This window comes from Hemitrygon akajei, chromosome 10 (genome assembly GCF_048418815.1).
Source record: "Hemitrygon akajei chromosome 10, sHemAka1.3, whole genome shotgun sequence".
NCBI classification, from domain to species: domain Eukaryota; kingdom Metazoa; phylum Chordata; class Chondrichthyes; order Myliobatiformes; family Dasyatidae; genus Hemitrygon; species Hemitrygon akajei.
Genome location: NC_133133.1, coordinates 114,360,111 through 114,375,583, shown reverse-complemented (window position 1 = coordinate 114,375,583; position 15,473 = coordinate 114,360,111). Strand labels below are relative to the sequence as shown.

Sequence of the window (15,473 nt, the reverse complement as noted above, 5' to 3'; positions counted from 1 at the left end):
ACCCGGTGTTAAAAGCGCCCGATCTGTTAACCCCCTTCTCCTTGGCCACGGACGCCAGCGATGAGGCGGCAGGAGCAGTCCTATTGCAGCAAGCGGGGGATGGAGTGGAGCACCCGGTAGCATATTTCTCTCGGAAGTTCAATAGACACCAGAGGAATTACTCTACCGTGGAAAAGGAATTGTTAGCGCTTGTGTTAGCGATACAACATTTCGAAGTGTACATTTGTCCGGCGCAAAGACCCCTAGTGGTCTATACCGATCACAACCCGCTGGTATTCTTGAACAATATGAAAAACAAAAACAGAAGGTTATTAAGCTGGAGTCTGATGCTACAAGAATTTGATATTAAGATCCAGCACATAAAGGGGAGTGATAATGTGCTAGCGGATTGTTTATCCAGGTGTTGAATTGAGTATGCGATGTAGGGCACGGTAGGGTAAGGTATTAAAGAAAAGGGGCACTGTACTTGTTAACTGTTTAGATGCTGACTTGAATGTATAACTGTATTGCTCTGTAGTGAAAAGAAAAGCTTCTGTATTGTATTAGATTCAAAATTTCTGTAAGACTGTACCACTCTGGGTTTTAACCGCTGGTAAAAACCTTTTTAAGAGGGGAGGTGTTATGATACCAGCCCCCTCCTTTGTGAGAATTGCAAGAGCCCTAGTGAAAGGGGGGTCAATGACCCAAGAGAGAGAGAGAGACAGGCTGAATGGACACAGGAAATGGAAAGACATTCCACTGGGACAAAAGCTGGTGACTGTGGCATTGTTCTCAGGAGACACCTGGGAACTGCAGACGTGCCAACTCGCAGGGACATTGTAAAGCCCTCGGGCAAAGTGGGCTGGTTGAGAGAGAGATTGCATCACCTGCAACCTGATTGACACCTGAGATCCCGTGAGGCAGTATAAAGAAGGGTCTGAAAGAGGACGACCCTCAGACGCACCAAGAAGAAACACCAAGAAGCACGATACCGCTTCCCGTGGGAACGGGAAGCCATTTTGAAATAAGCCACGTGCGTTAAATTCCGAATGCGGGGTTTGTGGCTGGAACCAACGGAAGATCGCTTTTTAACTAACAACGGGGAAGATCGCTCCCCTGATTCCACGGATGTTTTGGGCAAGTTTTTCCGTTTTATCTCTCTCTCTCTCCAACACGTGAAACCAAAAGAGAAAAGCCTGCAGACTTCAGAGTGACTCTTTATATTTCCAATTGGACTCAGTATTATATACCCTAGACAACGAAAGAGCTTATTTCTGATTGATTATGGTTACACCGGTGTTTTAGATTGAGTTTTGACGATTTGAATGTTTTGTATTAACCATACGTTTGTGCCCTTATTGAATAAAACGTTTGAAAATAGTAGCATCCGACTCAGCTGATCCATCTATCTTTGCTGGTAAGTTACCTGGTTACGGGGTTTTCGTAACAAGGCCCAGAGCTGCCAATTGCTCCTCATATGTTAACCCTTCATTCCCGGCATCATCCTCATGAACCTCCTGTGGACTTTCTCCAATGACAACACATCTTTTCTGAGATATTGGGTTCCAAAATTATTGACAATACTTAAAGTGTGGCTTGACTAGTGTCTTATAAAGCCTCAGCATTATCCCCTTGCTTTTATACTCTATTCCCCTTGAAATGAATGCCAAGATTGCATTTGCCTTCTGGTCCAGGTGGCCTTTCAGTTTGCCTAGCACGTTTTCCTTTGTGATAGCAATGGCACTCACTCTTGCTCCCCAACGCTTCTGGACCTCCGGCATACTTCTAGTGTCTTCCACGTTGAAGAATGATGCAAAGTACTTATTCAGTTCATCTGCCATTTCTTTGTCCTCTATTACTACCTCATCAGCATCATTTTCCAGCATCATTTAACTTTTTATATAACTCAAAAAAACTTCTAGTATCCTGCTTTATATTACTGGCTAGTTTGCCCTCATATTTCATCTTTTCCCTTCTTATAGCTTTCTTAGTTGCCTTTTGTTAGATTTTAAAAGTTTCCCAATCATCCAACTTCCCACTCTCTTTTGCTACCTTATACGCCCTTTCCTTGGCTTTTATGCAGTCCTTAACTTCCCTTGTGAGCTATGGTTGCCTACACGTGCCATTTGAGAACAACTTCTATGGGACATACCTATCCTGTGCCTTGTGAGCTATTCCCAGAAACTTCAACCATCTCTGCTCTGCTGTCATCCCCACCAGTATCCTCCTCCAATCCACCTGGGTAAACTTCTCTTTCATGCCTCTGTAATTCCCTTTATTCCATTGCGATACTGATACATGTGACTTGTGCTTCTCCCTCCCAAACTGCAGTATGAATTCAATCATATTGTGATCGCCGTCTCCTAAGGGTTCCTTTACATTATGCTCCCTAATAAGATCTGAGTTATTACACTACACCCAATCTAAGGTAGCCTTTCCCGTAATCGGCTCAAGCACAAGCTGCTCTACGAAGTCATCCCATAGGCATTCAACAAATTCCCTCTCTTGCAATCTGACATGAACCTGATTTTCCCAATCCCCTTCAGGATTGAAGACCTCCATTACAACTGCATTACCCTTATTACAAGCCTTTTCCAGCTCTCTTTATAATCTGAACCCCACATCTTGGCTACTGTTTGGAGGCCTTTATATGATTTCCATAATGGTTTTTTAGCCTTGCTGTTTCTTAACTCCACTACAAGGATTCAACATTCTCTGATACTATGTCACCTCTTTTTAAAGATGTAATTCCACCAACAGAGCCACACCACCGCCTATGCCTTCCTGCCCGTCCTTTTGATACAAAGTATATCTTTGATGTTAGTTCCCAATTATGGCCTTATTTCAGCCACGACTCAGTGATGCCCGCAATGTCTTACCAACCAGTCACTAATTGTGCCACGAGTTCATTGACCTTATTTTGAATGCCACATGTATTTAAATACAGAAACTTCAGTTCTGCCTTCTTTGCCCTTTTGCATTTTGCCTCTGTGGTACAATTTAACTCTTTACTCTGCATTTGTACCCAATCATTGGCTTGTCCTTCCTTACATTCATGTTGTACCCATCATCTACTTGTAAACCTGCTGGCTCATTGTCAGCTCTATCATACTGCTTCCCATCCCCTGCCGTATTAGTTTAAACCACTCTCAACAGCTCTAGTAAACTTGCCTGCAAGTATATTGGTCCCCCCTTGGATTAAATTGTAACCAGTCCCTTTTGTACAGGTCATACTTGCCCCAGAAGAGGTCCCAATTATCCAGAAATCTGAATCCTTGACCCCTGCTCTAATTCTTCAGCCACACATTTATCTGCCACTTCATTCTGTCGCATGACACAGGCAGCAATCCCAAAATTAATACCCTTGAGGTTCTGCTTCTCAACTTCCTTTCTAACTTCCTGTATTTTTTCTACCTGTGTCATTGGTACCAATATGTCCCACAACTTCTGGCTGCTTACCCTCCCTTTTCAGGATATTGTGGACGCGTTCAGAAACATCACAGACCCTGGCACCTGAGGAGCCAACTACCATCTGTGTTTCCTTTTCATGTCTGCACAATCACCTGTCTGCCCTCTATTATTGTAGAGTCCTCTATTACTGCTGCTATCTTCTTCAGTTCCCGACCCTTCTGAGCCACAGGGCCAGACTCAGAGTCAGAGGCACGGCCACTGTTGCTTCCCCCAGGTAGGTCATCCCCTCACCCAACAGTACTCAAAATGGAATACTTATTGTTGAAGGGGATGGACACAGGGCTGCTCTCAACTATCTGATGTTCTCCGTTCCCCCTCCTGACAGTTAAACATTTATCTGCCTCCTGCAGCCTTGGGATGACTACCTCCCTGTAGCTCCTGCCTACCACCTCTTCACTTTCCTTAACAAGCCAAAGGTCATCGAGTGCAGCTCCAGTTCCTTAACATGGTCTCTAAGAAGCTGCATCTCGATGCACCTGGTGCAGATGAGGCCACTGGGGAGGCTGGTAGTCTCCTGGAAATCCTACATCTGACACCCAGAACAGAACTGTGGCCCTGTAGACAAAGCACCTATACTTTCTCGAGTTAAATAAGAAAAAAGAAATAAGGAATGAACTTACCTGCTTACCTTCCTCCAACTGTTCTTGCCGAAGCTGTGTTGAGCCAAAGCCTTACCACTCTGACTCAGACCACAATGACGACTGCTCCAATCAGAGAATCCCATTGAAAAGCTTTCTGCTTTTTAAAACGCTTTGCTAGGCTTTTAAGATATAAAATTGTTTTTATATTATTCTTTATAATTGTTGAATGTTGTCTTCTGTTGCAAGTCACACTCTGACCAACACACAATAAATTCCTAAACACATGTAAATGTAAATGGTGAATAAAATTGATCCTTGTAATGTTACAGCTCCATAAAACTCAAGGTTAGACCACACTTGGAGTATTGTGTTCATTTCTGGTTGCCTGCTTATAGGAAGGAGGTGGAAGAGAGGGTGGTAGAATGGGTATAAGAGAAGATTTACCAGGATGCCATTTTATGAGAAAGCACGTTTTATAAGGATAGGTTGAGTGAGTGAGCGAGGTAGGGCTTTTTTCTTTGGATCGAAGGAGAATGAAACTTGATAGAGGGTATATAAGGGGCACAGGGAAAGTGGACAGCCAGAGACTTTTCCCAGGATAAAATGTCTTAATATCGGAGGGCATAATTTTAAGTTGATTGGAGGGTATAAGGGGGTGTCAGAGGTAGGTTCTTTATGCAGAGAGTGGTGAGTGCGTGGAACACCCTGCCAGGGGCAATGATAGAGAGCAGATACATTAGGGACATTCAGAGACTCTTTAGATGGGCATACGTATGATAGAAAAGTGGAAGCCTATGTGGGAGGAAATGGTGAGATTCATCTTGGAGTAGGTTAAAAGTTGCCATAACATCATGATCTGAAGGGCATGTACTACGCTGTATTGTTCTATGTATTGTAAGCTAAGTCAGAAAGAATAAAGAACTCAGCAGGCCAGGCTGCATTTGTGGACAGCAGTACAATATTAATTAATATTGCACATCACATGACCTTTAATTCTGGGTATTGAGGAGTCTCATGGCTTGGGGGAAGAAACTTGCACAGTCTGGTCGTGAGAGCCTGAATGCTACGGTACCGTACTCTCTCCGGTCCTGTTCACCCTGTACACATCAGATTTCCAATATAACTCGGAGTCCTGCCATGTGCAGAAGTTCGCTGATGACACGGCCATAGTGGGGTGTGTCAGGAATGGACAGGAGGAGGAGTATAGGAAACTGATACAGGACTTTGTGATATGGTGCAACTCAAACTACCTGCGTCTCAATATCACCAAGACCAAGGAGATGGTGGTGGACTTTAGGAGATCTAGGCCTCATATGGAGCCAGTGATCATTAATGGAGAATGTGTGGAGCAGGTTAAGACCTACAAGTATCTGGGAGTACAGTTAGACGAGAAGCTAGACTGGACTGCCAACACAGATGCCTTGTGCAGGAAGGCACAGAGTCGACTGTACTTCCTAAGAAGGTTGGCGTCATTCAATGTCTGTAGTGAGATGCTGAAGATGTTCTATAGGTCAGTTGTGGAGAGCGCCCTCTTCTTTGCGGTGGCATGTTGGGGAGGAAGCATTAAGAAGAGGGACGCCTCACGTCTTAATAAGCTGGTAAGGAAGGCGGGCTCTGTCGTGGGCAAAGTACTGGAGAGTTTAACATCGGTAGCTGAGCGAAGGGCGCTGAGTAGGCTACGGTCAATTATGGATAACTCTGAACATCCTCTACATAGCACCATCCAGAGACAGAGAAGCAGTTTCAGCGACAGGTTACTATCGATGCAATGCTCCTCAGACAGGATGAAGAGGTCAATACTCCCCAATGCCATTAGGCTTTACAATTCTACCGCCAGGACTTAAGAACTTTTTAAAAGCTATTATTAATGCTTTTTGAGATAGTGATTTAGATGCATATCATATTTTTTACTGAGTTAGGTATTGTATGTAATTAGTTTTGCTACAACGAGTGTATGGGACATTGGAAAAAAGTTGAATTTCCCCATGGGGATGAATAAAGTATCTATCTATCTGTCTATCTATCTTTTGCCAGATGGCAGGAGGGAGAAGAGTTTGTGTGAGGGCTGCGTGGAGTCCTTCACAATACTGTTAGCTCTGAGATGGTGACACCTAGTAACTTAAAGCAGCTCATCCTTTCTACTGCTGACCCCTCAATAAGAACTGGTGTGTGTTTTCCCAAATTCCACTTCTTGAAGTCCACAATCAATTCTTCGTCATTGCAGCAACACCACACAACCAGCTGATCCATCTCATCCCTCTATGCCTCCTTGTTACCATCTGAGGTTCTGTCAACAACAGTTGTGTCATCAGCAAGCTTATAGATGGCATTTGATCTGTGTCTAGCCACACAGCTGTGAGGTTAGAGAGAGTAAAGCAGTGGCTAAGCTTGTAACCTTAAGGTTGATTTCACCAAGGAGGAGATGTTATTTCCGATCTGCACTGGCTATGGTCTCCCAATTTTAAAAAAAGTCAAGGATCCAGTTGCAGAGGAAGGTACACATACCTGGGTTTTGAAGTTTGTTGATTAGTACTGAGGCGATGATGTTATTGAAAGCTGAGTTTTAATCAATAAGCAGCAGTCTCACATTGGTTTTGCTGTTGTCCAGGCGGTCCAAGGTTGAGTGGAGAGCCAGTCAGATTGTACCCTTGGTAGACCCTTTGTTGCAGAACATGTAAAAAGCCTTAACAGCACATGCATCAGGTTAAATGACAACTTCTATCCCAATGTCATAGGACTATTTAACTGTCCCCTAGTATGATAAAATGGACTTTTGATTTGAAAACCTACCTTGCTTTGGCCTTACACCTTACTGCCTGCCCACACCGCATTCTGTTAATGTTTTACCTTGTACTACTCCAGTGCACTGTTGTAATGATGATCTGTATGGATGGTAAAGAAACAGTTCTTCACTGCAGTGCATATGACAATAATAAACCAATTTGTTTTGATTCTTTGGACCTACTGTATGCTTTTAGTTTGAAGTTCCTTTTATATTTGAATCAACCTTCCCTGTGTGTGGTTCAATGAATTTGATTTCCTGTATGACTAACCTATGGGGGGGGGCAGGGAACGGTTGCTGGATTTTGTGCATATGGATCTATCTATTTATTTTATTTCCACTTCCAAAACCTTTGGAACTGGAGCTGGTTAATTGGGACTCCCTGTCAAGAATTTAATTACCAGCATTAAACAGAACATCTGGGAATTAATTAGTGTATTATTAGATGCCTTCATTAGTAGCGGCTCCAATAAGACCAGCTTCACTGCACAGAAGGGAAAACCATTGCCTCTTTGTAGTAATCATTGTGTTACACATTTACCCTATTTAGGATCTGACTGGTTGTTAGAGCCCAAGAATTCCAGTCATATTATTAGTGTAATTTTATAGGGTGGCATAGTAGTGTAGAGGTTAGCACATTGCTTTACGGTGCCAGTGGTTTGATTCTCTCTGCTGTTTGTAAGGAATTTGTACATTCTCCCAGTGACTGCATAGGTTTCCTCCAGGTGCTCTGGTTTCCTCCCACATACCAAAAGTATGTACCATTCAGGGTTAGTGAGTTGTTGGAGCTGGAAGCAGGGTGACACTTAGCTGCTCAGTGCAATCCTCACTCATTTGACCTGGTACAAACAATGTATTTCATTGTGTTTCGATGTTTTGATATATATTTGTCAAATGAAGCCAGTAATTTTTAAAACTTTTAGACGATTATAAGAACATTAAGTTGGCTTGTAGCAGTGTTGTCTGTGGGATTTCCACACAATAAATTTGGTTAAGTGTGTTCCTTCAGGTTTCTATTCATAGTTACATCTGATTGCATTTTGAGTTGTAGTGAAAAACTGAGCAGGTTCGGACTTTATTCCTCGAACTATAGGGGAATGAAGGGAAATTTGTAGAGGTATGTAAGATTATGAGGGATATAGATAGGTTAAGCACAAGCAGGTTTTTTCCACTGAGGTTTGCTGAGACACAAACTAGAGATCATAGGTTAAGGGTGAAAGGTGAAATATTGAAGAGGAACCATGGGAGGAGGGGCACAGAACAGGTTGCCAACAGAATTGATGGATGGACCTTCAGCTGCAACATATAAGAGAAGTTTGGAGAAGCACATGGATGGGTGAGAGATGGAGGTCTACAGTCCAGGTGCTGGTCGATGCGAATAGGCAAAATGACAACTTAATATGGACTAGATGGTCAAAAGGCCTGTTTTGTGTACTGTAGAAAAAAGTATAATTAGCGCTTATGAAGTGACAAAACCTCTCAAGGCTCTTTGTAGGACTGTATAAGGACAATGTTTGTTACCAGACTGCTCAGCAGAGATACTAGCAGCAGAAGTTTGATGAAATGGTTGCTTTTAAAGAGCAGTTTAAAGCAAATGGAGGGGTTATATGTAGAAATTCATCCAGAAAGTCATGACGCATGCGAGCCATGGAAATGTAGATGTGTGGATTTGGAATTGGTTTGCCCACAGAAGGAAGAGTGTGATAATAGATGAAGTGAATTCTGCCTGGAGGTCACTGACTTGTGCTGTTCTGGGATCCTTGCTCTGTGACTGATGAGGAGGTGGAAGGGTGGGTTAGTAAGTTTGCAGATGACATGAAGGTTGTATCATTGTGGTTGTGTAAAAGGCTGTTGTAGATTAGAACAGCATGCAGAGTTGAGCAGAAAAGTGGCAGATGAAGTCCATCCTTGGAAAAGTATGAAGTGATACGGAAGGTCAAACTTGAAACTGGACTGCAAGGTTAATGGCAGGATTCTTAGCAGAATGGAGGAACAGAGGGATCTTGGGGTCCATATCCATAGATCCTTCAAAATTGCTGTTCAAGTTGATAGAGTGGGCAAGAAGACGTATGGTGTGTTGGCCTTCATGAATAGGAGAATTTAGTGTAAGAGCTGCAAGGTGATGTTGCAGTTCTGTATAACTCAGGTTAGACCACACATTAACAGTTGTGTTCAGTTCTGGTTGCTTCATTATGGGAAGGACTTGGCAGCTCTAGAGAGAGTGCAGATATTTACCAGGATGCTACCTGGATTAGAGAATTTATCTTATGAGGAAAGGTTGAGTGAGCTAGAGATTTTCTCTCTGGAGTGAAGGAAAATGGGAGATGGCTTTATAGATGTATATGAGATTGGGAGGGGCATAGATAGAGTGGATAGCCATTGCCTTTTTTGCAGAAGAGCAATGGCTAATACCAGAGGACATCCCCTTAATGTGAGTGAGGGAGAGTTTAGGGGAGATGTCAGAGTAGGTATTTTACACAAGGAGTGGTGGTTGCCTGGAATGTACTTACAGGGGTTGTGATAGAGGCTAATACAAAAGGGATATATGAAAGAATGGCACATGGATGTAGGGGAAATGGAGGGTTATAGGCTGTGTTGGAGAAAAGGGTTAAATTGGTCATGTTGTTGGTTTATATAGGTCAGCACAACATCGTGGGCTGAAGGGTCATTGCTATGCTGCACTGTAATGTACCCGTTAATGTAATGCTTTACAGCGCCTGTGATCAACAATCAGTGTTTAACTCCTGCTGCAGTCTGTAAGGAGTTTGTCTGTTCTCTCCGTGATTGCATGGGTTTCCTCTGGGTGCTCCGGTTTTCTCTCACACTCCAAGATGTACAGGTTAGAGTTAGTAAGTTATGGGCATGCTATGTTGGCGATTCTTATGGGCTACCCCCAGAACGTATTCAGACTGTGTTGGTTGTTGACATATTTCACTGTACGTTTCAATTACATGTGACAAATAAAGTTTGTCTTTATCTTAATCTGTGTTGTAATTCCCAAGTTGGTGCTCAGTTAACCAAAGGCACACGTGTTAGTGGTGTAGCAAGGGGATTCAAGGATTTGCAAAACTTGAGAAGCGGACAAGTACAGAGAGCCAGTATGGATAAATCTAAAGCTAGAGCACCGATTTGTGAGAGCAAAATAGTTGAATCAGAATGTAATTAAAGTTAACTACTTAACATCGTTAATGTTAAACCACTTGGTATCAAGAAATCTGGCAGAAACTTGTTGTTGCAATAAGATCAAAACCACAAGGACAGTGTAGTGTCGTCAAAGTACAAGGGCAAGCTTGAGGAAAACATCATGAACTGTTTCAAGATCATGTTCAAGTTTATTGTCATTAAACTGTACACATGCATTCAGCTAAATGAAACGACATTCCTCAGGGACCAAGGTGCACAACACAGTACATACATCACATTCAACATATAAAATGATATTAACACAATAAAATATCTAGATGTAAACATAAAGTACATAAATTACATATTTAAATATACAGTAGTATACTGTGCTGTCATAAATAATGTGTACTGGGTGGTAGCAGATTATTCTCACAGCCTGGGGGAAGAAGCTTCCCTTCAAAGAGATTTCCATCTGGTACAGGAGTTGCAAGGCATCCGACCACAAGACCCCACAAAGGGTTGCGAGGACTGCTGAGAGGATCATTGGGGTCTCTCTTCCACCCATCAGAGATATTTATCCGGACCACTACCTACACAAGGTTCCTTAGCATTATCAGTGACCCCTCCCTTCTGTCCAACAATCTCTTTGACTCCTCCCCCCCCCCCCCCCCCCCCACACCATCAGATAGGAGGTACCGTAACATTGGAATAAGAACTGTTAGGATGGGAAACAGCTTTTTCCTCCAAGCTGTAAAGCTACTAAACTCCCTGCCACCATCCAGGTCTCATTGTGTATGCAGCACCAGTAGCATTATACTGTGAAAGTTGTATTAAGGGCAAGGGTTAAAGACGATGTCCAGACAAAGATGGTGTGCAGCAGTTGTAGACAAGTGAGACCGCCGGAGACGCCTCTGCTTACTGCAGACATGATAGGCTGGGGTAACTGTGGCAGTGTGTACTCAAGCCAGACACATAAGGCATCTGTAGTGAGACTTCCAGAAAGATCTTCCTCAAACTCATGGCGTCTCTTTATACCCATGTTTTTCAACCGGGGTTCCGCGAGAGATCGTTATTTTAAAAGATTAAACGTTGTATTTTGAATTTCACGCAACGCATCATGCTGGTGCCCGCAGTGGTAGGCAGTGACCGAGCATTGCCATTAGCAATCTCGTTAGAGGTCTCTCAGCCCAGTATGGAAGTGCGCTGTAGGATTGTGTTTATTCTCAGTTTTTGATGCAAGATAGGTGAGGCCATTGATAATTGGTGAGTGCTGTATTACATGGAGGGGAGGATGGTAGGCTGTTGAGGAGCATGAAGTGCATTTTCTGAGCTTTGAATGGACTTGCCCAACTTGGGCTGTTACTTCAGCCTCTCCCTCCCAAATTACCTCCCCTCCCACCAACTTCCCCTTGCATGTCACCAACTGACTTATTGGAGTGATCAAGTTACCAGTGTAGTAGAAAATTCAAGGCTAATTTTCATTCTAAAGACAGTCCAGTGTGGTGATTTTTGAAGAGGAGTCTGCTAGGTCTAGGCCTACGGAGATTAATGATGAAGAATTACATTCTTCTGAGTCATCTCACTGCACTAGTGCAACAATGGACACAAAAAAGTCCATCTTTACAATGAGAGCTACTTGTCAATGGGTTTCACATGGACTGGTGACCCAAATTGTCCCATTCCATTGTGCCCAGTCTGTGGCAAACAACTTAAAACGTAGCGATGGCTGCAGCAAATTTGAAAGGTCACATAACTACATAAAAGTGCAGATTATTGTAAATGACTATTGGAATCTCAAAACAAGCAGATTAAAGCTTTTGAAAATAACGTCACAGTCAGTGAAAAGACCCAGGAAGGAAGTTATTTAGTAGCTTTAAGACCAGTTCACTTGAGAATATTTTAAAAACTGTGTGAAGAGTATCCTGCCTTTCGTAGGAAAGCAATGGACACTTTGCTGCAGTTTTCAACTTCTTGCATATGTGAGCACACTTTTTCTTGTTTAACAAGCATGAAGAGCAAGGATAGCAATCATCTCATTTCAGTTGAAGGTGAAATCCACGTGTGCTTATCTCAAGTTCAATCCAGAATTGAGAAATTTATTCTGTTTTCCTCATGAGTTTTTAAAAAATTTATGAAAGGTAAAGAAAGAGATTAATTTCAAGAAAGGTAAGCTAAGCTTAACTGTCTTTTTTTTCAAGAAAGGTTGACTAAAAATTCATTCTCTGCTTAAAAGAGCATTGATGATCATTTTTGGATTATTATATCTACAACTTTCTGATCACGCTAATGTTCCTTGAGCTGTATATTTAATCATTTTCAAATGTTCCTCCTGGGCAACAAGGTTGAGAAAGGCTGTTTTGCACAGTAGTGGTGCCGGAAACAGACAAGAAAAACAAAATGATGTGAAACCCAACCAATAAATAAGGGACAATTGACTTTGCCAACTTCAAAATATCGGCTGTCTGCATGAAGTTTTGATTGACTTTTAACACCTCAGTTGTTAATGGTGATTGATCCTGTGAGTAAGGAATTCAAACATATGCAATTTACCAAATGGTTAATATCCATTACCAATAAGACAGTTTTCTAATCAGACCAGAACAGTGTGGGTGACAGGGGCCCATGTTGTTCTCTTTGATAACAAGTAAAAAAAGGAATGCTTTGGTCGTAAAAGTGAATGTGTTCTCAGCCCTGTTATTTTAGCTATCTGATTTTATTATCAGCGACAGCAATACTGTTTACTTTTTAACTTGTGCGTTAATGCTCCTTATTATTTGTGGTAACTTTTCTTTGTGTTATATATGTGAGTTATATGTACTGTGTTGTTTATCATTGGTCAGGAGGAACATTCTTTCATTTGGTGGTATATGTGTGTATGGTTGAATGGCAATGAATTGATCTTGAACCTGACAATGCTGAGGGCTCTGCAGTGCTTCTGGTATATGTTCTGGAAAGGGGTGGGGAGACTCTGGATGATGATCTCATCAGTCTTCACAATCCATTATGAAGTCTTGTGGTAAATTACCTTGCAATTCCCATACAGCTCATCAGGACACTCAATGGTGCTCCAGTAAAATGTGGTTGGAACTGGGGTGTGGAGCCTCACTCACCTCAACCTCCTCAGGAAGTGGAGGCTCTGCTGTGTTTTCTTAACTAAAGAGGTGGAGTTCAGGGTTCAGGTGAGATGTTCTGTGATGTACACTCCAAGAAACTTGGTTCACCTGACTCTCCACGGAGTAGCCTTTGTGTAGTAGGAGTGGTCAGCCTGTACCTTCCTGAAGTCCACAAGTGGCTCTGCCTCCTCCTTGTATGCCAGCTCATCGTTGTTGCTGATGATGCCAAATGCAGTGGTTAGAGCTGGATCAAGCAGTACAGACATGCATCAGCAGAGTAAACACATTGCTCTGGGGCTGTTGGTGTCAACACAGACCTTTGACTGAGGTCTGTCCCATCAAAAAGTAAAATCCAGTGACGGAGAGACATTCAGACCTGACAAGGACATCTTTCCCACCAGCTTCTGAGGAATGATCATATTGAGCACTGAACTCAAGTTGATGAGCATTACTCTCCAGCTGGGACAAGACTGAGACTGTTGTATCACTGGTGGTCTGATTGGGGCGATATGCACACTAGTAGGGCTTCAGTGTAATGGATTTCATGCAGTTCATGACCGGCTGCTGAGGGCAGTGCCACCACTGTTTGTTGACACCACTATTTTCGAACCTGGTTTTGTGATCCAACCGACAAAGTCCTGATGGTGACTTGGCTCTAAAATGGGCTTCCTTTTTGTTCTAAATATGTTCTTTCTTGTAAAAATAATGTATAATTTATGTTATTGATTTTCTTCTGAATGCTGCTTCTCTGATGCTATATGCTGGTGACACTGCTGCAAGTTTTTAATTACACCTGTGCACACGTACTTGTGCAGATGAGTTTGGTTTTGACCCTACTGTTTCAAAGATTTTCTTACCTAGCATTGGAATGCACATGCATTACATGATTTTTGCAAGGGTTTTTATCATTATGCAGATGGAGAACAGATTGATTACAGTTTCTTCCAGTGGTCATTGTGAAGCACTAGTAATTCATATTTCATATTCTTTTCAATTCTCACAGTAATCTTTAACATTCAATAGAATCAATTGTAAAATGCAATTTTAATATTTCAATTCTGTGACATTGGTCAAATCTCCTTGTTTCAGGAAGTAGCTGTGTTTGTTTTTGACAAAAAGCTAATCGAGAAGTACCAGAAGTTTGAAAAGGACCACATAATCGAGTCACTCAAGAAAGGTGTGCAACAGCTGACGAGACTGAGGCACCCACGACTGCTGACTGTACAGCATCCACTAGAGGAGTCCAGGTAGAGCCAATCTGATGCATGTGTTGCTAACTGTTCATGTGAAAGTTAACTCTTGTTAAACTGATTTTTTCTTTTGTGGTCTAACTGAACTTCTTTTTAGAGACTGTTTAGCCTTTTGCACGGAGCCCGTCTTTGCAAGCTTAGCCAATGTCCTCGGTTGCTATGAACACCTACCGTCTCCTGTGCCTGCAGAAATTAAAGAGCACAAGCTTTATGATGTGGAAATCAAATATGGTTTGCTGCAGGTGAGTGGATGGTGTGTTTTCAACATACTCAACTCTATGATAGTAACACACACAAAATGCTGGAGGAACTCAGCAGGTCAGGTAGCATCTATGTTATGATTATGGCTGAGACCCTTCATCAGGACTGGAAAAGAAGGGGGCAGAAGCCAGAATAAGAAGGTGGGAAAGGAAGAGAGAAGTACAAGCTGGCAGGTCATAGGTGAGACCAGGTGAGGGAGAAAAGGGTGGGTGGGGGAGGGAAAATGATACGAGAAGCTGGGAAGGGATAGGTGCAAGAGTTAAGGGCTGAAGAGAAAGGAATCTGATATGAGGAATAGAATTTTTTTTACAAGTTTTGGTCTGAAATGTCGACTGTACCCTGAGGTCCTAGACCTGCCAATATTAGAAAGGTCCTCACTATGACCTCTCTATCTAGGCCTTTCAATATTCGATAATTTCAGTGAGGTCACCCTCTCTTCCCCCCCCCAAAAGAAAAACCTCTGGTGTGTTAACCAGGCATCTTTAGTGCTGTTAGTTGTGAGTGTGAGCTGGGTGTCAATCTAGATTTTGGGCTGAATAGGTGGTAAGAAGACTGCCAGTGTGTCCCAGAGGAGTCTATTTGAGCCCTTTGTACTCGATGTTGTGCTGACTTTTTAACCCACTGTAATATCAATCTAACCCTTCCCTCCTACATAGTCTTCCATTTTTCTATCATCCGTATACCTATCAAAGACTTTCTTAAATGCCTCTGAAAGACCTTACTGCTGCTGTCTGTAAGGAGTTTATATGTACATTCTCCTCATGACCACGTGGGTTTCCTCTGGGTCCTCCCACATTCCAAAGAAGGTTAATTAATCACATAGGTATAATTGGGCATCACAAGCTCGTTGGGCCAGAAAGAACTGTTACAGTACTATAGATCTAAGTAAAACCAAAAATAAATAAAATTA

At 42.4% G+C, this 15,473-nt stretch overlaps 1 protein-coding gene across 3 annotated transcripts in view; it reads left to right on the top strand.

The window, feature by feature from the left end:
* scyl2 (SCY1 like pseudokinase 2) overlaps positions 1–15,473 on the top strand; it is a 90,790-nt gene that overhangs the window by 22,969 nt on the left and 52,348 nt on the right. For all 3 annotated transcript variants that reach the window (XM_073058775.1, XM_073058776.1, XM_073058777.1), the window contains exons 3-4: positions 14,142–14,299; positions 14,400–14,544. In XM_073058775.1, coding sequence (XP_072914876.1) covers positions 14,142–14,299; positions 14,400–14,544 — 303 coding nt within the window. The remainder of the gene's footprint in view (positions 1–14,141; positions 14,300–14,399; positions 14,545–15,473) is intronic.